The sequence below is a fragment of the Ailuropoda melanoleuca genome, chromosome 17 (genome assembly GCF_002007445.2).
Source record: "Ailuropoda melanoleuca isolate Jingjing chromosome 17, ASM200744v2, whole genome shotgun sequence".
Lineage (NCBI taxonomy): Eukaryota > Metazoa > Chordata > Mammalia > Carnivora > Ursidae > Ailuropoda > Ailuropoda melanoleuca.
Genome location: NC_048234.1, coordinates 2,977,887 through 3,000,607, shown reverse-complemented (window position 1 = coordinate 3,000,607; position 22,721 = coordinate 2,977,887). Strand labels below are relative to the sequence as shown.

The following is a 22,721-nucleotide window of genomic DNA, read 5'->3' as shown; positions in this document are numbered from 1 at the left end:
TCGCGGCTGGAGCCGAGCTCGGGGCCCAAACCCCAACTCCACGTTCCAGGCCAGGGTGGAAAATGGGGTGCCCTCCCCTCCCCGGAAGCAACAGCTGTGCCAGCCCCTTTGCAGATGCTGCCCCTTCTTCCAGGCTGGCACTGAGCAAGGTGGGAAGATGGGTGGTCCCCTCTTCCTGTGGGGTCGCCAGCTGCGAGGCGCCATCCCTATCTGCCAGGTGACCTACCTGAAGCCAGGTGGGGCACCGTCGTGGCTGAAGGGGGGGCGCCGACGGCCGGACTCGTCCAGGTCAGAATTCCCACCCAGGCTTCTCTAGCTTGCTCTCAGGAGCCAATAGAACGGGTGGCTCAGGGGCCAAAAGCACCCTTCCCATGATCTCAGCAACCATCCATGACCCTCACAGCGGGGCAGGTGTATGCCTTCCCACCCCCGAGTCACCCGCCTGGAAGGTCTTTGCTGGGGGAGCAGCTGATCTCAGAGGCTGTGGCCCAGGATCTCTGGGGGACGTAACAGATAAGGCTGATCCTGGGGAACAGTGGCTGAGGCTAGCAAAGTGACCCACAGACAGAACCAGAGGTCTCCCCAAGGCCCAAGGAATGATCCAGAATTTGAGTCCTGGGGTTCTCAAGGATGGACCAGCAGGCAGGGCATGCAGGGGGAGCCTGATGGCCGAGACTTGAGTCAGCAGAGAAGTATGTGGGCACNCCAGAATTTGAGTCCTGGGGTTCTCAAGGATGGACCAGCAGGCAGGGCATGCAGGGGGAGCCTGATGGCCGACTTGAGTCAGCAGAGAAGTATGTGGGCACAACCCCTGGGGGCTCCCGCCTCCCTCCCAGCCCAGGTCCTCCTCCTCATGACCCAACCACTCATTAGAGGCCACACCGGCTGGGCCAGTTCCCCGGGTCGGATTCCCAGCTGGGCTGGGTGACGATGGGTGGGGAAGAAAACAGCCGCGCTTGTCAGGGACGCCACCGTCTCTGCAAATGCTGAACCCCAGGTCCCACAGACCCCTCCCTGGACTGTGCTGGGGCTCAGCGTGGAGGGCCGCTCAAAAAGCCTCGGACTGGGCCTTGCCTGTGGGGCGAGTCACTTGCCGACAGCCATTTGCTGTTCCTTAAGGCCCATAATCTTAATTTTTGGATTAAAAAACAGCAAAAATATTCAGCTACTCTCTCAAATAGGCTATTGCTCACCAGCTCCCAGGCGTGCCAGCAGCTAAGCCCCCCACAACCCACACCACTCTCAGCGAAGTTCGATATCTGTGGGGAAAGAATAGCACCCTGCTTCTTATCTGGTTCCCAAATTCCCGTAGTGGTGTCCATGCGGGGACCACTGGGGAATGGGGTCCACCCTACAGGGGATATTTGGGACACAGGGAGGGCTGATTTAAAACACTTAACTTATGGGTTTCTTTATGCTCTTTTCAAGACTAGAGAAGAGCATGGGTGCTATCTGGGGGGATACAGGTGGATTCGTGGAAAACATATTTATTATAGGACTAAAAAATGTTAAATTTACAAAGACNGAGAAGAGCATGGGTGCTATCTGGGGGGATACAGGTGGATTCGTGGAAAACATATTTATTATAGGACTAAAAAATGTTAAATTCTAATGAGTCTGTTTTAACCTCAAAATACCTGTAGCGTTTTCATATTGTTCAGCAGTGACTTGTAGATGGCACTTCTTTTATTTTCAAAGAATGCCAAACGGCTATTTTTTAAATAAAGGTTCTATTTTCTCAAAGATTCCAGAGACATCGCCAATGCATGTGGGCAGCTCTGAGCTCTGACCTTCCAGACAGTTCACATTAGATGAAAGAGACAGCTCGAAAAGACAAATGCAAATGGATCTCAAACATTTAGTCACGCTTGTGAAAGAAATGCAAATTAACATTTCTGCAGCTATGCCATTTTTCACCTATGAGCCTGTCAAACGCTGAAAGATTCAAAACGTACTCGGCTTCCAAAGCTGAGAAAGCAGGTGAGGTAGTGAGGATAGATATGGGTACAACCCCTAGGAAGGGAAATTGGACAGTAGCTATCAAAATGTCCACTCTGACCCAGCAAGTCCTGTCCTCGAACCCTATCCTCTAGAAAGACCTGTGTATACACCCAGAGAATGTCTCCAAGACACAATGGCCAATGGGATAAACGTGGTGTGGAACATTGTGGAAGGGGGGGATAAGAATTCACATTCTCATGTGCTTATTCATGCATCAAGAAATTGGGACGAGAACACAAAAAACTAATAATAGCGATTAACTGGGCAAGGGGATGATAAACTGATGGGACAGGATGGAGGTGATTTTCCCTTTCCTTTTGATACTTTTTTTAAAAAACTCATTTGAGAGAGAGAGAAGGTGCAAGAGCACTAGTTAAGGGGAGGTCAGGGGGAGAGGGAGAAGCAGACTCCCCACTGAGCAGGGAGCCCAACATGGAGCTTGATCCCAGGACCCCAGGATCATGACCTGAGCCGAAGGCAGACCCTTAACCCACTGAGCCACCCAGGCAGCCCTTCCCTTTGATACTTTTTGAAACAAGCAAACATACTACTTATTCAAAAATTAAATTAGGGGCGCCTGGGTGGCACAGCGGTTAAGCGTCTGCCTTCGGCTCAGGGCGTGATCCCGGCGTTATGGGATCGAGCCCCACATCAGGCTCCTCCGCTATGAGCCTGCTTCTTCCTCTCCCACTCCCCCTGCTTGTGTTCCCTCTCTCGCTGGCTGTCTATCTCTGTCAAATAAATAAATAACATCTTTTTTAAAAAATTAAATTAAAGGGGAGCTTCAGTGGCTCAGTCGGTTAGGCATCTGCCTTCGTGTTCCCTCTCTCGCTGGCTGTCTATCTCTGTCAAATAAATAAATAACATCTTTTTTAAAAAATTAAATTAAAGGGGAGCTTCAGTGGCTCAGTCGGTTAGGCATCTGCCTTCGACTCAGGTCATGATCTCAGGGTCCTGGGGTCGAGCCCCGTCTCCAGCTCTCTTCTCAGCAAGGAGTCTGCTTCTTCCTCTCACTCTCCTGTGCTCTCTTGCTCTCTCTCAAATAAATAAATAATTAAAAATTAAATTGAAGAATGCTATCAGATGCTTAAGATATCTTCAGTGTATACACCGGTTGCCCCTTGAGGCTCTGGCCCCAAGAACATTCGAGAGCTGCCTGACTACCTGTCCTGCAGCCTGAGAGTGTCAGCTACCAGCTCAGTGGGGCTGGTTGGTCTGGTTAGAGGTGTGACATCTTCTGCTTAACAGGCACACCAGGAAGGAAGGTAAAAAGCTTAATATTTGACTCAGTGTTTTTTAGTTCCTCTGGACGTCTTTGGGCCCGATCATTTAATGTGCTCGTTTTGATTTTTCTCTACCCTTCCATTCCTTTGTCAAGTGAAAGCTTTTGCTTTAAGCAACCCCCCCCTGAGGTCAAGGCGCCACAGAAAGATACCATCAGATAAGGAGAAAGATAGACAGACAGACAGATGGATGCCTGGGATTAAACATGAACTGTTGCTCATCTCTTCCTCTCCTTGTCCAAGGGCATCCCCCTTACACACACACACACACACACACACACACACACACACACTTTGCTACCTCCTCTCACAACAACCTTTTTTTTATTTTAAAGATTTATTTCTTTATTTGAGAGAGAGCACAAGCAGGGGGAGCTGCAGGCAGAGGGAGAAGCAGGCTCTCTGCTGAGCAGGGAGCCTGATGCAGGACTCGATCCAAGGACCCTGGGATCATGACCTGAGCCGAAGGCAGATGCTCAACCAAGTGACCCACCCAGGTGTCCCACTGTGGCAAAATAACCTGGCCCCATCCTCACTCGGCCTCATCCTCCTGGTACAAACTAATTCTCAGCACAAACTCTTTGTAGATCCAACAGGTCATGCTGGTGCCGACCTCTGGGCCTTTGCTTGGGTGGCTCTCTCTGCCTGGAAAACACCTCCCTGGCTTTCCAGAAACAGTTCAAGGCTTACCTGTGAAGATTTCCCCACACGCCACCTCAGTCGGAATGACCCATCCCATCACCTTCCCAGGGACACTTTGTTATGCCTGTCTGTTCAGAGGGCCATTTCTTCCTTACAGACACTGTGCTCCTTGAGGGGAGGCCAGATCCTACTGATCTTCGTATCTCAGTGCCTGGCTTAGGACTTGGTAAAGGGTAAGAGTTGGAGGAATAGTTGAAGAATGCCTGCGCGAAGGCAGGCAAGCAGGAAGGAAGGAATAAATGGAATGGTTTGGCGTCTAGGAAAAAAGTTGAGTCCGAGGGACTCAGGTGTGGAATGTGGATAGTTGGTTTGTCTTAGGGCTTCACAAAGACCAGCCTCGAAACAACCCCAAAGGGTCTGTTTAAAAGGATCTTTTTCAAACCACGTAAGAGGCACGTAAGGAAGAGAGATGGAGCAGCCAGGTTGGGTGACCGGAGGGTCACGCAGGGCGGAGCCAAGACACTGATGCAGGTTAACCGACTCTACAACTAGGCTACTCATAATTTGCATCTGTGTGTACAATTTGTACCCTGGCAACCTTCGCACTGTATAAAGTGGTTGTGCTATCCAGATGGTGGCCTGAAGGTTTAATTTCAATGACTCAGTGTTGCACGGCGGGGAGGGAGCTCAGGAGGCCTCTGGAGGGATGGGCGACAGCAGAGAATGATGGGCAGTATGGGGGAACAGAGAAGGCCTTTATGGAGAGAGAGGAAGAGGATTGGGGACACCTGAAGAAGAGCGGATTCATAGGTGCCTGGCTGGCTCAGTTGGAAGAGCGCTTGACTCGTGAGCTCGGGGTTGTGAGTTCGAGCCCCACATTGGGTGTAAATTACTTAAATAAATAAAACTTGGGGAAAAAAAAGAAAGAAAGAGGGGGTTGGGGGAACTAGTAAGAAGAAGAAGAGAGAGGGTGAGTCTGCGAAGACCAGAAAGGAAGGCAAGTAGGAAGGCAGGAGCATTCAGTGTCTCCCTGTAACCTTCAGCAACCAAATCAAATTCAGCTCAGCCCCAAACCCCATGGGCTTTTCCCTGAAGGCCCCTCCCTCCAGCCACAAGGACCTGGCTCCTGGAGACACTACATCATGCTGTCATGCTGCTTTACACCTCTGAGCCTTCCCTCCAGCGATTCCCACTGCCTCATGGAGCTAATTTTAACATTCTTCCAAACTCAGCCAAGGGTGATCTCACCCCAGAAGTCTTCCCTGACCCCAGAGCTCCTTCCTATTCCTGAAGCAGAGAAACACCAAGGGCGGGGTGCCTGGGTGGCTCAGTTGGTTGAGCGGTCACCTCTTGGTTTCGGCTCAGGTCATGATCTCAGGGTGGTGATCTCAGGGTGATGAGATCAAGCCCAGCAGTGGGCTCAGCGTGGAGCCTGCTTAAGTTTCTCTGCCTCCCCCCCCCCCCCCCCCCTCTTAAAAAAAAAAAAAAAAAAAGAGAGAGCACCAAGGGCAGCGGGCTCATCAAGCACTTTTCCTGGGGGGCCCCTGATTGTCAGTTTCGCTGTTTATGTCTCCGCTTAGACAATCAGCTTCCAGCGGCCAGAAGCTTTAACTAATTTCATTTTATGACTCCGGTGTCCACATCAGGGATGCTTGCAAAAGATGTCTGTCTCTCTGTCAAATAAAATCTTTAAAATAAAAATAAAAAATTTTTAAAATAAAAAAATAAACTTAAAAAAATTGCAGTAGAGATATTCTCACTGAATTTTAAAAAAAAGATTTTATTTATTTGAGAGAAAGAGTGAGAGAAAGAGAGAGCACGAGCGGGGTGAGGGGCAGAGGGAGAAGCAGACTCCCCCTTGAGCAGGGAGCCCAATGTAGGGCTTGATCCTGAGACTCTGGGATCATGACCTGAGCCGAAGGCAGGCGCCTAAACGACTGAGCCACCCAGGTGCCACTCACTGAATTTTTCAATTAAGAATAAAATCTAGGGGGGCGCCTGCGTGGCACAGCGGTTAAGCGTCTGCCTTCGGCTCAGGGCGTGATCCCGGCGTTATGGGATCGAGCCCCACATCAGGCTCTTCTGCTATGAGCCTGCTTCTTCCTCTCCCACTCCCCCTGCTTGTGTTCCCTCTCTCGCTNCCCTCTCTCGCTGGCTGTCTCTCTCTGTCAAATAAATAAATAAAACCTTTTTTTAAAAATGCTGTAAATAGCCCTAGATTTTATTTTATTTTTCTAAGATTTTATTTATTTGACAGAGATAGAGACAGCCAGCGAGAGAGGGAACACAAGCAGGGGGAGTGGGAGAGGAAGAAGCAGGCTCCCAGCGTAGCAGGGAGGCCGATGCNGACAGAGATAGAGACAGCCAGCGAGAGAGGGAACACAAGCAGGGGGGGAGTGGGAGAGGAAGAAGCAGGCTCCCAGCGGAGCAGGGAGGTCGATGCGGGGCTCGATGCGGGGCTCGATGCGGGGCTCGATGCGGGGCTCGATCCCAGGACTCGGGGATCACGCCCTGAGCCAAAGGCAGACGCTTAACGACTGAGCCACCCAGGCGCCCCTGAAAACCCATGTTCTTTACTGTCTCTTCTCCGGGTCCTCAAGGACATAGTTTCTCACTCTTTGACTTGACCCCAATGGAGTCCTAGAAATTGGGACCATATACGGAAGGGGCTGGGAAGAGCCTGCATGGGTTCATCTATAACCTAAGGGTTCTACATAACTCGCAGAGTTCCTCTCACTTCTCTGTGGCTCAATGCCCCATCTGTATAATGGGAACAATAATACTGTACCAGCATCACGAGACTATTTGGTGGATTAAAGGAGTTAACAACGTAAAGTGATAGAAGAGTGTCCCCAGGGCTCAGCAAGCTCACTACGTCTTAGGAATTATCATGAAATGTGTCTTCCGTTAGTATGACACCGCATCATTCATTCAATGACAATGCATTATTCATTCGACAGAAAGGGATCCCCCACCAGGTGCGCGGCCGGGCAAGCAGCGGGAGCTCACGCCCCCCACCCCCGCACTGCAGCCTGACCCAGCATCCCTTTGGGGGGAGCTCATCCCCCCTGCTCCGCTTCCATCAGACCCTGAACCGAAGGACAGCGGGAAGTGACATTCAGAAAGGCACACAGCTCTCCGCTTGCAAAGGCCTCCTTCCAAGTGTGGTCTCGGACCCGCATCCCGGGCACCATCTGCGAGCTCGTTAGAAACGCAGGTGCAGACCTCCTGGCGCGGGGCAGGGAGGGATCGCGGGTCCCAGACCTCGCAAGGCGGGTGGCCGTCTGGAGCCGAGTCTCGGGCGGTCCCCGCGGCGCCGGCAACACACGCCGCGGGGAGGGATGGCAGCCGGCGTCCGCCTGAGCTCATCGAAAGACGGGCGCTCTCGATAAGCCCGCGCCACGAGCCGGGACGGACTTACCGGTGTGCACCGTACCGGGGTGACCCGCGGCCGCGGGCCCAGCGTCACCTGGCGGCCGCTAGTAAGACCTCCCCTTTCCCGGCTAATGGGACGTCCGCTCCCTCACCACGCACCGGGGCAGTCACACCCTGAGCAGCCCCCGCCACCCGCCCAGGAACGACCCTTCCCGGAGCACGCAGCTGCAGAACCCAGACCTCCCATGGGAGGCACCAGGCCCTGGAGAAGGCGGTTTCGCAGTTCCTTGCAGTTCCCCTCCAAGCCGGGGGGAGACACTAGTCATCAATTTCTTTCCCAGTTTCCCCTTCTCGTTCAAACGCCGCGCCTCTCTCGCGCCAAGAGATGATCGGTCTCGCGAGATCTCTCGTCAACTTACAGAACCGGAAGTAACGTGTGGATCTCTTCCCTTTTGCGGCCATCGCTGAAGTGCCGGCGGGTGAGTTTTGGCTGTGCCAGCGCGAGAAATCCGCAGCCATCCGTTCGCGGGCGGGATGTCTTTTGACTCCAGGGGCCCGATACTCTCTCGGTGGACGAATAGCACCCAGAGAGAGGGGCCAGAATGGTCTTGACCTGCTTTCCCGCAAGCTTGAGGGCCGCTGAGCTCGGGGAAGGGAGAAGGAAAGGGGGTTTGGGAACTTGGCTTCGGCGCCTGGAGGGGAAGGGTTCTCTGGGGATGGAGACAAGTCTAATCGGCGTAGTTTCCCTAAGAATGGTCTCGAAATAATCTCTGGGTAAAGCCGGGGAAACTGCAGGCCGCGCTTGCCCAGGAGAAGGCTTTTTGGACCCGAGATGTGTAGCCCTTCCCTGGCTTGGCGACGAAGGAGCCGATGCAGTTTATAGGGAGTTAAATGTGCTCACACCCGAGTCCGTACCGTATTGACGTTGGTTGGTCTTTGCAAAGCGTGATGTTTTGATTGAATAACTGAGTTGTGGGTCTGCCTTGCCTTCACGCATCGGAGATGCGAGTCCCGTCTTAACTTCCTTACCTGGTATTTCAGGAGTTTGGAGGGTGTGAACTGAAGCAAGTATGTTACTGATGGAGAATTACTTTTTTTTAAGATTTTATTTTTATTTATTAGAGAGCACAAGCAGGGAGAGGGAGAGGCGGACTCCCCGCTGAGCAGGGAGCTCTACGCAGGGCTGAATCCAAGGACCCTGGGATCATGCCCTGACCCGAAGGCAGACGCTTAAGGGACTGAGCCACCCAGACCCCCTGCAATTCTTTATTCCATTAACAAATACAGAAAACATCCTGGTAGAATATGACTGGTTCCATGGGCTTTCTAACATCTCAAGATGACAAAGTTGCTGTTACCTGTTTGGAAACGACGAGATTGTGATCATTTAAGGGTTGACACCTCTTTTAACTTTTCTTTTTAGCCAAAATGAAGTTCAATCCCTTTGTGACTTCTGACCGGAGCAAGAACCGTAAACGACATTTCAATGCACCTTCCCACATTCGCAGGAAGATCATGTCTTCCCCTCTTTCCAAAGAGCTGAGACAGAAGTACAATGTTCGATCCATGCCCATCAGAAAGGATGATGAAGTGCAGGTGGGTACCGCGTTGGGGTCATCTTGGCAGATGTCCCTCACTCCAGGCCTGGAAGAGGAATTGCGGTCTGGGAACGATGCACCGGAGACGTTACTCCCAGAATAGGGGTGCAAAAGGGAACTAAAGAATCAAACAGGGAAAGGTATCGATTGTCCCAAGCATCAGAATGGGGGCGTGTGAACCAGAAGAAGAGAGATGGCTCAGAACCAGCACGTTGCTTTGTGATGAGCTTTTTCTTGGTGTGATTGGTCACTGAAGACACCTTTGAGGACCAATACACAGAGTTCTGTCTGAATCAACCCAGATATAGAAGCCCTAACAGAACCATAGTTTTTTATGGTGGTTTTATGTTTACCAGTAAATAACTTGTCAAATCGATTTAAGTGAAAATGTCTATACGTGTTTTCTTAGCTGTAGCCTGCAGCCGTTGATGACAAGATTCAGGCAGGTCTCTACAGCAGCTTGCCTATCCCCAGTGTTATTTGATGAGGTTAACACCCATTTGAATAAAAAAAAAAAAACGTCCCCAGATAGTGGTGTGGGTTGAGAACAGCCATCAGTTACCACTGTGCTGGTGCCGGATGTGCCAGTGGACTTGGGAGATGATCTCTGTTTTCAAGATCTCTTAATGCGAGAAAATCTGCAGCTGGAAAGAAACATCGGTGCAGGAGCGCTTTGGGTTGCTTCCTGACAAGCAGGAACACTAGGACTCCTGGGTGGGAAACTGTTAAGACTTTGGGAAAGAATTGGTTCCCATACATACTTGCTGCTGACCGCTGTGGCACTGGGTTGGACATGGTAATGGTTTGTGAATTTAATCCTGTGGCCTCTTGCTTCCTTTGGGATGGAGTAAAGTTCCTTGTCAAGCAAGCCAGAGTGGGCTCGTTTTTAACCTTTCACCAAGCCCACCGCTGCTTGTGGACCACCAGTTGATGCACTGTCACTAGATTTACATGGGGGCATGGTTTATTTGCGGGTTAAAGACAGAATTATTGGGGCGCCTGGGTGGCACAGCGGTTGGGCGTCTGCCTTCGGCTCAGGGCGTGATCCCAGCGTTATGGGATCGAGCCCCACATCAGGCTCCTCAGCTATGGGCCTGCTTCTTCCTCTCCCACTCCCCCTGCTTGTTCCCTCTCTCGCTGGCTGTCTATCTCTGTCAAATAAATAAATAAAATCTTTAAAAAAAAAAAAGAGTATTGGCACGTTTCTATTAACCGTTAAGTCTTTCAAAATTGAAAGGTCTTACAGATCTGATAGAGCGAATGATGTTTACGTGATTTGTAGCTTTCCTGGTTCCCAAGGTTAATATTTTTGTTATTTTTGAACTTTTAGGTTGTGCGAGGACACTACAAAGGTCAGCAGATTGGCAAAGTCGTCCAGGTTTACAGGAAGAAGTACGTTATCTACATAGAACGAGTGCAGCGAGAGAAGGCTAACGGCACAACCGTCCATGTGGGCATTCACCCTAGCAAGGTAGGTGTTTCAGAGAACGCTCACGAGAAGAGAAGGAAGTTACAGGAAGTGTTGGCAAATGTGATTACTTGTTTGCAGGGCCATCCCAGAGAAATAGAATCCCCTGATTTTAGAGGTTCTAGAAACCAGTCTGAAAATTTTTATGAGATCTCTCTTTAACAGTTATTGTATATGTTTAATGTATTTTTTTCTCAAAAGCTACCGAACAAATCTTAACATCGTGGAAATAGGGTATTTTTCTATAAAACAGAGCTGATACCCTGTTTGCTTTTACTATTAAGCTGAGTAAGCAGGGCATCTGGGTGGTTCAGTCGGTTGTGTCCGACTCCTGGTTTTGGCTCATTACAAATGGGGGAGAAAACTGAATCCCAGAAGCTAAGATCTCGTGGATAGTGGTAGTGTCTGAGCCAGGATAGAAAATCTGGTCTGTTTCTCATGCAAGTGCCTGCTTGGGACTTGAGTGTGAATTCTCTAATACTGCAGTCTCTAATTTCTTTCTTAGAATTTTTTAAAAATTTTATGATCTTAGGATCTGTGTGTTTTTGTTTTTTCAAACTACAGGAAAGTTGAAGGATTGGTGTGGCAAAATTCCGTCTCTTTCACCTGGAATTCACTATTAACATTTACCCGTGCTTCCTTTTCCCCTTTTCCTTACCGCCAGTGGATTATAAGCGTCATGACACTTTCTCTGACTCCTTTAGCATGTGTCTCCTGAGAGCAAGGACTTCGCCATTTTCTAGCCTTTGCCAGTCCTATGTCTGATCCACCAGTAGATAGGCTGTCGTCCAGTTCGCCAGTCCAGTGATGGATTCTTGGCCTTTTCAAAATAGCACAGCATAGGACGTAACCGTTTCCTTCGCTGTGGCTCAGTGATCGTCTTCATCTCTTTATTTCAGTCAAGGACTTCAGACTTCTAAAGGCAGAGGACTCCAGCCCAGACCTCAACACCCAGTTGCCTATTTTGCATTTCAGCTTGGATTTCTGATAATTTTAAACCTAATGTGTTCAGAATTCTGAGTCTGTTCAGACTTTGTTCATCACCCTGTATAGCAGCTCTATCCTCCCAATTGCTCAGGACAAAAATGCCATTTATTATTTTATCTCCACCCCACCCCAACCCCCACTGGCTGCTGTCAGGTGATATCCAGAATCCCATCTGTTGCCATCAGAGTGGCCTACAAGACCTTACTTGATCCCCCTCACTTGTAGAGGGGCCACTTGTAGACCTCCCCTCTTCTGACCTAGTTTGCTGGCCTCCTCGCCCCTCCTGCACCCATGCTACTGATAGTGTGTCTGCTGTTAGCAGTATCACCTGGCCACTTGACGGAATTCCAGATTCTGTTCCTAGCTCTACTGGGGGCAGGATCCAGGGATCTGTTCTAACAAGCTCTCCGGTTGATTCTTAGACACACTTAACATTGAAAAACACGCACCTGTGAAACTTTTAAGTTCTCCTGCCTTTGTACCTTTGTACTTGCTGTACTTTTACCAAAACAATTCTTTACTTTCTTCAGGAGTTCACCTTTCTTTTCAGGTGTCGTCTTTTTTGTGTGTTTTCTTTTGAAATACATTTGACCTAATGTGTAAATTCAAGGTGTGCAAGATGTTAGTTGGATCGATTTGTATATAAAAGGATTGCCACTGTAGCGATAATTAGTGCTTCTAACATGCTAGTTGTTTTTAATTGGAGTAACAAAGTTCTAGTCTCTTAGCAAGTTTAGTGATTATGATACAATATTGTGTATCTATCACTACTGCACATGAATGTCTAGGACTTACTTACAGTTTAAGTTTATACCCTTAACATCTGTCCTGTTCCCCATCCCTTGCTGACCAATTTATTTTTGTCACAAGTTTTTACAATTCCATGTATCCGTGACATCATACAGCACTTGCCCGTCTGACGTCTCTCACCATAATGCGCTCGAGGTTTCAGGTGTCTGAATGCAGCGTTTTCTGTAGGGCCTAGTTTGGTCACCCTAAGGATTTAGCCCGTGCTCTCAGCCTCCCCCTTACTGCCCTGTGTTTCGGTATATCAGAGTCCGACATAAATCTACTTTGTTTTCTCTCTCCCCATGTTAAGGGACAGGCTCCATGATGACAGATATTCTTTTCGGTCGTTAATGCTCTGTTCCCACACCTGGTTTAGTGGCCTTTTCCCCTGTTCCTCGCCTTCCTTCATAAGACCTAAATTTACCGTCATCTAGAGACCTTTAACAATAAGATCTGTCGCAGCGTGATCTGTGCTGTGGTTTTGTGGGTGGGAGCTGCATTTGTATTCCAGCTCGATTCTCAAGTTACAGTAGAAACAGAAATGTGTATGAGTTGGTTAGGTTGTGAAGCCGGTAACTGTTTAAAGCTTAGAAGTGTTTTATTTTTCTGCAGGTGGTTATCACTAGACTAAAACTGGACAAAGACCGCAAAAAGATCCTTGAACGTAAAGCCAAATCTCGCCAAGTAGGAAAGGAAAAGGGCAAATATAAGGAAGAAACAATCGAGAAAATGCAGGAGTAAAGTCATCTTAATGTGCAACTTGAAATAAAAACTGTTAAAATGAAGAACCTTTGCTTTCTGTGTGGTGCTTGGGGAATACCCCCTCCCTTCCAGTGGATCGGTTTTCGGGGAGGTCAGGTGGCATTTGCTCCCCAGAGGCAGGCTGCTCCATCCTGTGGCTTGATTCTGCTAAAATACTGTTAAAGTAGGGTGGGTTTTTCCATTTGAGCGCCAGCTGTTTAAGCATCGAGAGTAACAAAATATTGAAATCAGGATTGATAGTAGAGCAGGCAGTATTTGGGGACCATCATGTGTCACTGAGAAGGCGGCCCAGATATAAAAAGCCCTGTGGGCTCCTGCCTCGAACCTGCCGTCTCACTGCTGTTGGGCTACGACTCTGTAAGTGTGCATGTGGCATACTTGCACGGTTTTCCGCATAGAAGCGACATTGCCAGTGGGATGAGGCTTGTGCAGAAGCGAGGAGCCGCTGTGATTTGCAGCAGCGCCTCGACGGCTGCCCCGAGCCATTCTTAGCCACCTTGCATGCACTGGTGCTCCTCGGAGGAGCGCCGCCACGCCAAAATCTCACAGAAGGTAAATGCTTAAGTTGCAGTTTAAGTAAGAAATGTTCATCTGAAACGTAGGTTCTCGGGTCTCTGTAAAAGGTGCCGTCACTGTGGACAACCTGTGCGCCTCCGCCCTCGCGCGCTTTAGACGAAGCTTCTAGAGGCAGAATGATGAATGTAGCTTACTTTCCTACTTCCCAAAATGCAGGCTTCGCAACAACGTGGGGAAACACCGGTCCTGCCGCGGGGGACCGGGGTCGGTGGCTCGCTCTGTCGAAGTCCCGCGCAGGCCGGCCGCGGGGAGACCAGCCCCAGCGACCGCCAAACGACAGGCGGCGCAGGACCCTCGCGGGACCCGGTCCAAAGCGTCGAAAGGACGCCGGGCGGCCGTCGGGGGCGGTCCCCGGCGCATCCCCCTGCAGACCAGCGTGGGTTCGGGGGTCGCCGGCCCTCCCCGCCTCTCCCCGGCCTCGCTCATTGGTTCAGCCCCTAACTGGTCGCCCTCGCGGGGGTAGGGGTGTGGCTGGGCCCGGGGTGGGGGGCGCCGAGCCCGCGGGGGTGCAAGGAGGAAGGCCACGCAGGGGATGTGGCGCCCGCAGCAGGTCCCCAGGAGCAGGCGGGCCGTCTGTCGGGAGGTGCGGGGAAGCTCCGCGTCTGCATCAGGAAAACGGTACCTCCCCGTCTTGTGGCCGAGGGAGCCGACGCCCCAGCATCTCTGCCCGAGGCCGACACACAGTAAATGGTAGAGTCGGAAATGGAATTCCCAAGGCACCCGACTCAGCACTCCCGGTGCGCGGCCTCGCCGCTGCACCTGTACGGGAAGTGTCTGCCAGACGTCCTCTGAGCGTTCTATCTCCGCTCTGAGTCCCTTGGCGCTCAGAGGGAATGCCGCCAGGGAGGTGGCTCGGCCCCTACTTGCTAGGTTGTGTACACCAGAACCGGTCAACTACAAATGCAGAAAATAAAGTGCTCCAGAGCCCGGGCTCTCCAGAGGAGGGAGAGGTGGCAATCCGGCTGGAGTCGCTGAATGCGTCAGGAAAGGAGCTGAGTTGAGCTGGGCGGGATTCCCAAGATCAATGGAAGAACCTTCCAGGTGTGGGACGCCAAAGCAAAGACTCACAGGTGGGTGAGGACGAGAGCCGGTTCCAGTTTTCTCTATCCAAGGTCATTTCTCCGTTACCCCGCTGTCACAGATTGCACCAGAAAGCTCAGCATAGTCCTTGCATGCTGCTGTGGAACAGGTGTTGAAAACCCAGATAACCACAGGGATGGGCAGATAAGGTGGACAAGTTAGTAGGGTGCCTGGGGACTCTGGGAAACAGGAGAGTGCAGGCTCTTCTAACCCAAGCGGCAGCTAGTTGTTGCCAAGCAGCAAAGCTCCCAGGGTGGCTAGCTCTTCCCATTTTCCAAGAAGGTGGGATGAGTGAAATCCTCCCATCTGTACCTATAGGTAAATCATTCTCATTTCTCAAAAAACAAACACCGATGGACTAACTAAAATAGGTCTGTTAGCCAAACGTGGCTTTTCCCAGCATAGTGTGAGGACTATATCTCATATTAAAGACTGAGATTTTGCATCTTTTGATTATAAATTATTTCCAACCTGTCTTCATTCTTTTATAGGATGGAGGCGAGGCTTGTCTTTCCTTTACAGTCCCCTGCAGGGCCTCAAATAGGAGCCAGGGCAGCCACTCAGAGATGCTGGTTTCAGGTAGGAGTCTCGAAGGTGCTTTCCTGAATCCCAGTGAATATCTTGTGGTTTCAGGTCTCTTCTGAGGACCACTCGGGCTAGGGGATGATAACATATTCCTTTAGAGACAAAGTGCCATTGTCAGTGATTAAATGTGACTGATAGGGGCGTCTGGGTAGCTCAGTCAGCTAAGCATCTGCCTTTAGCTCAAGTCATGATCCTGGGGTCCTGGGATCCAGCCCCACGTCAGGCTCCCTGCTCAGCGGAGAGCCAGCTTCTCCCTCTGCCTGCCACTCCCCCTGCTTGTGCGCATGCACTCTCTGTCTATATCAAATAAATAAATCTTATAAATAAATAAATATAACTAGTAGATGAAACAAACTGGTTTATTTACTGCAGAACTTCTCAGAGCCTTTATTTATTTTTTTTTTTAAAGATTTATTTATTGGTGAGAGAAGGTGCTTGGGAGCAGGGGGGGCAGAGGGAGAGAATCTTAAGCAGACTCTGTGCTGAGCATGGAGCCCCACGTGGGCCCTGAGATCATGACCTGAGCTCAAAACCAAGAGTCAGATGCTTAACCAACCGAGCCGCCCACGTGCCCCCTCAGAGCCTTTAAAATGTCCGTCTGTACTGAGGAACTTGAGCAGACTTAAACAACATTTGCAAACATTCTATTTCTTCAACACTAAAATGTATATCTTCCGTGTATATTACTCTGGATGTGTTCGTTTAATGTAGGTTCTCTGTTTTTTCCCTTCTAAAGAAAGTCATCGGTAAGTCAGTGGTTTTATAATCAGCAGTGTCTTAGAATCAGGAATGTCCGTGGTCAACCAGTGATGCCGAGCACGAGAGTTAAAAGCCTTTTTAGTGGAGAACCTTCGGGACCTCAGCTTACCTAAGACTGTCGCTCAGAGCTTTGAAACCTTTTCCTCTTTCTCTGCTTTTCAGGGTTCTGCCCTGCCCCTCGGCTCTGCATCTGATGGCTGGGATCCCAGGGATCTTGTTTTCCTCCGATCGTTGTTATCTTGTTATCATCACGTGAACTCTTCCCGTGGCCGCATCACCCTCCCACAACCTGGAGTGGTTCTAAAGAACCTCAGTTGATGGTCAAGTTGTCTCCCTGAGGAATTCTCCGGTCTTGGTGGAGTGTGGACCATTTGGCCTCCCTTTTTTTGGCGTGATAATCTCCTGACAAATCTCTGTGTGCACACACACACAGGTGCAGTTTTTCCATTTTTGGAAACAGACCCTGCCTCTCTTCAGAGCCATCAAGCCTGTACTGGAAGGGGTCTCCCAGTCTTGGAGTACCCTGCTTTGTTCTTGGACTCTCTGCTTTGTTCTGGAACTATGTGGGCCTCAGCTCAGGTGGTGTCAAAACAGTCTAGGCCTCCAGACCTCCCAGGAGGGCAGAACTTGTTTTCCTCGCCCACAAAGAGACCACATCTTTACTTCTGTTATCTTATAATAATCACGTGACTCACATTCCGAGTCATTTACACTGGCATGCCTTCATTCCTGGTACCCTCCGCTGTCTCTCCCCCAGTCCTGCTGCAGCCACTCCTTAGCCCAGGCCCCAAGAATGGTCCCTGTGGCAGCAGCTGGCGTCATTTCAAGAGGTAGCGACCTTTGAGGACCTGACCAAAGATTGGAAGCGTTTGAAAGCCTCTGGGAAGGCCCGGTGCAGGGACACAATGCTGGACAGTTACGAGAACGTGGCCCCTCAGGGTAAGGACTCAGAATCTTCCTTCACTAAAGCCTTGTACCGTCAACAGGGGAAAACTGCCATTCGGAAATTTCCCACCACTTTCTCCTTGATTCTGCTAAAATGAGGACAGACTCTTCAGCCACAAGAAATTGATTACATTGATTGTGGGAAGGCTGAAAAGCCCTCCGTGGTGCTAACTTCAAGTTCAGAGTTTGCTGTTCTCACGTGGTGCCTTCTGGCAACATTCTCCCACGTGTGTGATTGCAACAGTTACTGAGGGAGCATAATCGTCTGCTGCCTCCAGCATTTCCATGTATCCTCTCTCCTGTACAATTAATAAAAACAGGTTAATTCGGTTCTGTTTCATGAGCTAACAGGTTACTTTATTCTGTTTGCCTAAAGTCTAAAATCACTACATATTTCTGTATATCTTACTGACTTAAAATTCTTTTGACGTGATCAGGTTTTGAGTGGCCTTGGTTGGCTTTCTAGCTGCTTTGTTCTGTTACTGCTTTATACTATGTTATCTTTCTTCTGTGTAGTAGTCTTCAGAAATCCCATGGAAGAATGAGGAGCTTTGGAGGGAGAGTCTCCCAGAGGGAATAGCCGTGATTTTAACTTTGTTTTCTCTCTCGCTTTCTTAGGCGCCTTCTTACAGTTCTCCGTGATGCCCCAGAAAGCTGCAAATGACCCTTCTGGTGTTCCCAGTACAAGTGATACGGAAATGGAGATACGTAACATGAGAGAAAGGTTTCTTATAAGCGTGACGAAGTTAGTAGAAAGCAAAAGTTACAACAGCAAGGTTTTTTCCAAAGAAAAGTACTTCCAAACGATAAAGGAAGTCAAAGAAGCTAAGGAAAAGGGGAAGAAGTCCTCACGTGACTACCGCCGTGCAGCAAAATACGACGTGATCTCCGTGCAAGGCACAGAGAAACTAATAGAGGCGACGCACGGAGAACGGGATCGCGTTCGGTATTACGTGCATAAGGAAGAGTTGTTTGATATTCTCCACGATACGCATCTCAATATTGGACACGGCGGGCGGACACGCATGCTCAGGGAGCTACAAGGAAAATACGGGAATGTCACCAAAGAGGTCATTGTCTTGTATCTGACACTCTGTAGACAGTGCCACCAGAAGAACCCAGTACCCAAGAGAGGTCTCACCCCCAAGCCCGTGCCTTTTAAGGACATTGACTCCAGATGCCAAGTGGAAGTACTCGACATGCAGTCCGACGCCGATGGTGAGTTCAGGTTTATTTTATATTACCAGGACCGCTTGACCAAGTTTATCATGTTACGGCCGTTAAAAGCCAAGCAGGCGCGTGAGGTGGTCAGTGTCCTATTGGACATTTTCACAATTCTCGGGACACCTAGCGTGTTAGACTCAGGCAGCGGCGTGGAGTTCACAAACCAGGTTATTCACGAGCTCAATGAGGTATGGCCGGGCCTAAAGATTGTCGGTGGTCAGCAGCGCCCTGGCCAGGGCCCGGGCTCCCTGGAGCAAGCCAGCCACGACGTCAAGAGCATGATAAATGCCTGGATGCAGAGTCACCGCTCACGTCGCTGGGCCCAAGGCCTGGGATTCATGCAGATGGTGAGGAATCAGCTGTTCGACGTGTCCTTGCAGCAAAGCCCATACGAAGCGATGTTTGGTTTTAAGGCCAAACTCGGGCTGTATTCCTCACACTTACCCCGGGAAACCGTGGCCGTCTTACAAACAGAGGAAGAGCTGGAAATTGCTGAAGAACAGCTAGAAAGTGGCCTTTGGATCAGGCAGGAAGAAAGGGCTGAGGTCGGAGCGGACAGATCTGATGTGGATGAGGACCTCGATCCCCCCGCTCCGGAAGCTGCAGAGCCCAGCACCTCACAGGAGGCCCAGGTCTCTGCTGGTGACCGGGCACCTGCCGAGTGGGCGCCCACGGCATCTGTGGGTCCGTATGGCCATCTGGGAACTGCTCCCAGATTCCCCGGGGAAAGGAGCACAAAGCTGCACTCTCCTGTCGCTCAAACTGTCCATGCCGGTCCTTGCTCGAAGGGGGTAACTGGTTCGGGTCGGTGACCTGGGGCCACCGTGACAAACCTTGGCAGCCCAGAACAGCAGGAATTTATTCTCTCGTCGTTCCGGAGACCAAAAAGTTCAGAATTGGGGTGTCAGGGTTCGCTCCCTCTGGAGGCGCTGAGGAAGAATCCGTTCCATGCCTCTCTCCTCTCTCTGCTGGCTGCTGGCCATCTTTGGCTGGTACACATCCAGTCTCCACCTCGTCTTTCTGTGGGTCTCCACGTGGCCTTCTCCCCTCTGTCTCAGTGTGCGTTCTCTTTTTCCGTCTCTTAGAAGGACATCATTGGATACCCGATCCACGTCATTGGGTTTAAGGCCCACGCCAGTCGGGGATGATCTCATCTCGAGAGCCCCCCCTTAACTGTATTTGCAAAGACCTTTTTTCCAAGTGAGGTCAGATTGGCAGGTATTGGGGGTTTGTCCTTGGGCGTATCTGGGGGACACGGTTCTACCAACTGTAGTCAGTAGAGGAGTATGTTTGCCTGCAGAACGTGAACTCGTGGGGTCTTCAGTGTGTTTGCTGGTCCTCATGCCCTCCATGTATCTGGTACGTCTTCCTTCTGCCAAATCCTCAGACAATATCCCAAAACACGGGGGCTTCAGAGGAAAAAATGGAGACAAAGTACAGGTAGCGAGAAGAGGTTGATCTGACATCGCCTGGAGACTGGCCACCTCCGCGCCTGCCCTCTATTTCCTGCTTCAAGAAGAGCCGCAGGTACCATCCCTGCTCTCAGAATGGCACGCACAGGGAATGGTCTGACCTGCCTGGAACAGACTTTAAAAGTTGGCCAGAATTAAGACATGGCTGGGATTTGGGTCTGATTCTGCCAGGTGTCTCTGCCTCAAGAATAGAAAAGCATGTCTTTCTGGAAGAGCTCAGTACGTTCCAGGAAATGACCAGTCGCCAGGGACTCTGGAGCACAGGGCAAACATGGGCCAGAGGGCCCTGCGCCGGCCAGAGACGACTAGAGCAGGGGCCTGTCTGGGTCATGGTTCAGGGTGAGGAGAACAGACCTGGCCAAGGAGAAGGATGATGCCCTGGGTACTGTCGTGTTCCCACGGCCTAGATGATGCCGAGCCATCGGAGGGGCTCGGTGAGGATTTGTCTGTGGAAACGAATGGTTCTGCAGAGATGGGCGCAGGAAAGGGGAAGGCCTGGTCTTTATTCTCCACGCACCCTCCCCGCATATCCTGGAGCCATCCAAAGCCCATTCTGATTGCCCGTTGAGCTGGTTTCCTCCTCCACACGGGGCAGTACATACCCCTACCTACGGAAGGGGAGACGCTGCCTGCCTCACAGGGTTGTTGTGCGAGCCAGTGAGAGAATGTGTGTGAAGGGACTTTGTCCACACACCGAAGTTAGTTGTCCTTGCTGCCAGCAGAGCCCGTCCCCCACGTGAAAGCTGGAGGCCTCTGCCCTTCCTTTGCTGGTTAAACAGTGTTACAGGGAGGCTACATGATTGTTAATAGAAAGGAGGTAATAGCATCTTCCAGCTTGTTTCGGGGGGGCCAAAATCTTGCTCCATCCTTGGCTGGGACCTCACTCTGCATTGCTCCTTTGTCACTCTCCCTGGCAGGGCCTGGGAGGCCCGGCTCGACCCATGTTACCGACCCTCATGCTGACCTACCACCTCCTGGTGGCCGGGCAAACCGTGAACCGCATCCCCGACCCATGCAGGGGAGAGGGGAGATGAGGCACAGTGTCCCTGCCTTCCCCCGGGGAGGGGCTACAGATAACCCAGGTTTCCCGAGCTGCTGCATCGCCGCCCTCCCTTCCCCTTTCACTTCTTGCTACTGGTGGTGGGAGCGAGTTAGAGGCGGACACGGAGACCCGGTGCGGCCTTGCTCTGCGTTTGAGCATCTGGAACAAAGGCTCCTGGGGCACCGCCTGATGCTTTCGGCTTGCGAATGTAGTTTGCGTGTGAAACTCAGATCATTGCCATCGTTCTCAAAACGAGGTTTCATATACACCTCTTGAAAACTTGGGCGATCCGGCCACGACCAGGCCCGCATCTTTACATCGCAGCGAAGGACTGGAGCTCAGCGGTAGCCCCCAGGGGGCAGTCTGCGCATGCATCCTCCGGGCGGCCACCCTCTGGCCACGCAGTATACATGCTCGTGTATTTCTGTGGCCCGTGGCTGAAGACAGGCGCGTGAAATGAGAATGTGAACCAAGGCCAGAAACCGACCGCTGTTATCTTTAAGAATTTATGATGCAAGTGGCATTCCACATCAGCGGGAGGGGTGGTGTTAGTTAGTTAATTAGCTCTCAGTCAAGAACACATGACATCTGGTTCCTAAACAGAAACAGAACTATAAAAATATTGGGGGAGAAAAGGGGGATTGTGATCTTGGAATGGAAAAAGCCTTCCTGAGCCCTACGTGAAATTCAAAAGCCATCAAAGAAAAAGCTGATATACTTGCCCTCCTGAAAATTTCAAATATCCATGGGAAATACCGCCGTTCACAAAGGAAACAAAGATAAGTGACATTGGGAGAAAACATTGGCAACATCTAAAACCATCCTAATTTTTAAAAGGATGCTTACGAATGAGTAATGAACAGAGCAGCCAATAGAGAGCAAGCAGAGGCTAACTACGGAAGAAAGAGAAAGGGGGAATTAACGCTTCACGGGCCTGTGTGCAGCTCTGGTGTGATCGAAGAACCCTGGGCTTGTCAGATTGGGGCTGTCCGTTTCAGGGAAACAGACCCAAGTTATTTGAGAATCTTCATGTTTTCCATTGTGTGGGGGGGAGAAGCAGCACGTGCCTAGCGAGCCTGTCCTGATTGAACAAACCTTACTGATACGGAGATAAACTGATTGTTACCTTATTTTCAAGACAGCTCTGTTAGTTTCCCAGGGTTGCCCCCAACAAACTGGGGGGCCAAAACAACAGAAGTGTATCGTGTCGCAGTACTGGAAGCCGGAAGTCTGAGATCAAGGTGTCCGCAGCGTTGGGTCCTTGCCAGGGCTCTGGGGAGACTTCAGTGCCTCTCCTGTCTTCTGGTAGCCTCAAGTGTCCCTAGGCTTGCAGGTGACATTCTCCCCATGCCTTCGCATCTGTGTGTGTGTGTGTGTGTGTGTGTCTGTCTCCGTGTCCAAGGGTCCCCTTCCAATGAGGACCCCATCGTGTTAGATTAGGGCCCACCCTAGCGATGTCATTTTAGCCTGATCGTCTGCCTCCTTACTTGGCAATAAGGTCACTTTCAAAAGTACTGGGAGGGACGGCTTCAGCCTCTTTTTTGGAGGGGTGGAGCTGGGGGATACAGTTCAACCCAGAGCCGCAAGCAATCAGAAGGACAGGTTTTTTTACGAGGTGTAGCGACAATTTCTAAAGTCTTGGAAGACTTAACACAGCCCACTGTTTAAATAGCAACAGAGAACAAAACACAAAAAAATCGGTACTAGTTACAAAGGTTCACGCAAATCTTCGTTTTACACAGAAGCAAATTGATACTAAGATCTTAATACCTTGTCCTTTTGGATCATTCGGCTTAGTTTTGTGATGCAGAATGGGGTCTACTTTCACATCTGTCGGAGAGAGGGAACGTTGCCCTCAAGGTTGAGCGCACCGCGGCCATTCGCCGACCCTCGGAGTTCAGAAGTGCAGTGGAAAGAGCTACTCTGGTCCTCAAATACACTTATGCTTTTCTGTCTGGGTTTTTAGGGGATTTTGGGGGGAGATTTTCTGGCTTGTTTGTTTCGGGCGGTAAGGACATCTCACATGAGATCTACCCTCTTAACAACTTTTTAAGTGTACAATACGCTATTGTTAACTGTAGGCAAAATGTCCAGATGTCCAGAATATAATCATCTTGCGTAACTGAAACTTTA

The 22,721-nt window shown here is 50.5% G+C and overlaps 3 protein-coding genes across 3 annotated transcripts in view; all 3 read left to right on the top strand.

The window, feature by feature from the left end:
• The window catches only part of RNF222 (ring finger protein 222), a 5,266-nt gene extending 4,950 nt beyond the window's left edge, over positions 1-316 (top strand). Inside the window, exon 4 of the mRNA XM_034647277.1 lies at positions 134-316. Coding sequence (XP_034503168.1) covers positions 134-316 — 183 coding nt within the window. The remainder of the gene's footprint in view (positions 1-133) is intronic.
• A 7,442-nt stretch (positions 317-7,758) lies between these two features.
• RPL26 (ribosomal protein L26) lies at positions 7,759-12,894 on the top strand. Its single transcript, NM_001304872.1, is given in 4 exon segments — positions 7,759-7,780; positions 8,725-8,897; positions 10,230-10,370; positions 12,756-12,894. Coding segments are annotated over 3 exon segments (438 nt in total). The 5' UTR covers positions 7,759-7,780; positions 8,725-8,729; the 3' UTR covers positions 12,885-12,894.
• Positions 12,895-13,815: 921 nt separating this feature from the next.
• KRBA2 (KRAB-A domain containing 2) lies at positions 13,816-22,120 on the top strand. Its single transcript, XM_034646750.1, is given in 5 exon segments — positions 13,816-14,551; positions 15,053-15,140; positions 16,068-16,695; positions 16,698-16,844; positions 17,469-22,120. Coding segments are annotated over 3 exon segments (1,638 nt in total). The 5' UTR covers positions 13,816-14,551; positions 15,053-15,140; positions 16,068-16,622; the 3' UTR covers positions 18,887-22,120.
• The last annotated feature ends 601 nt before the right edge of the window (positions 22,121-22,721 follow it).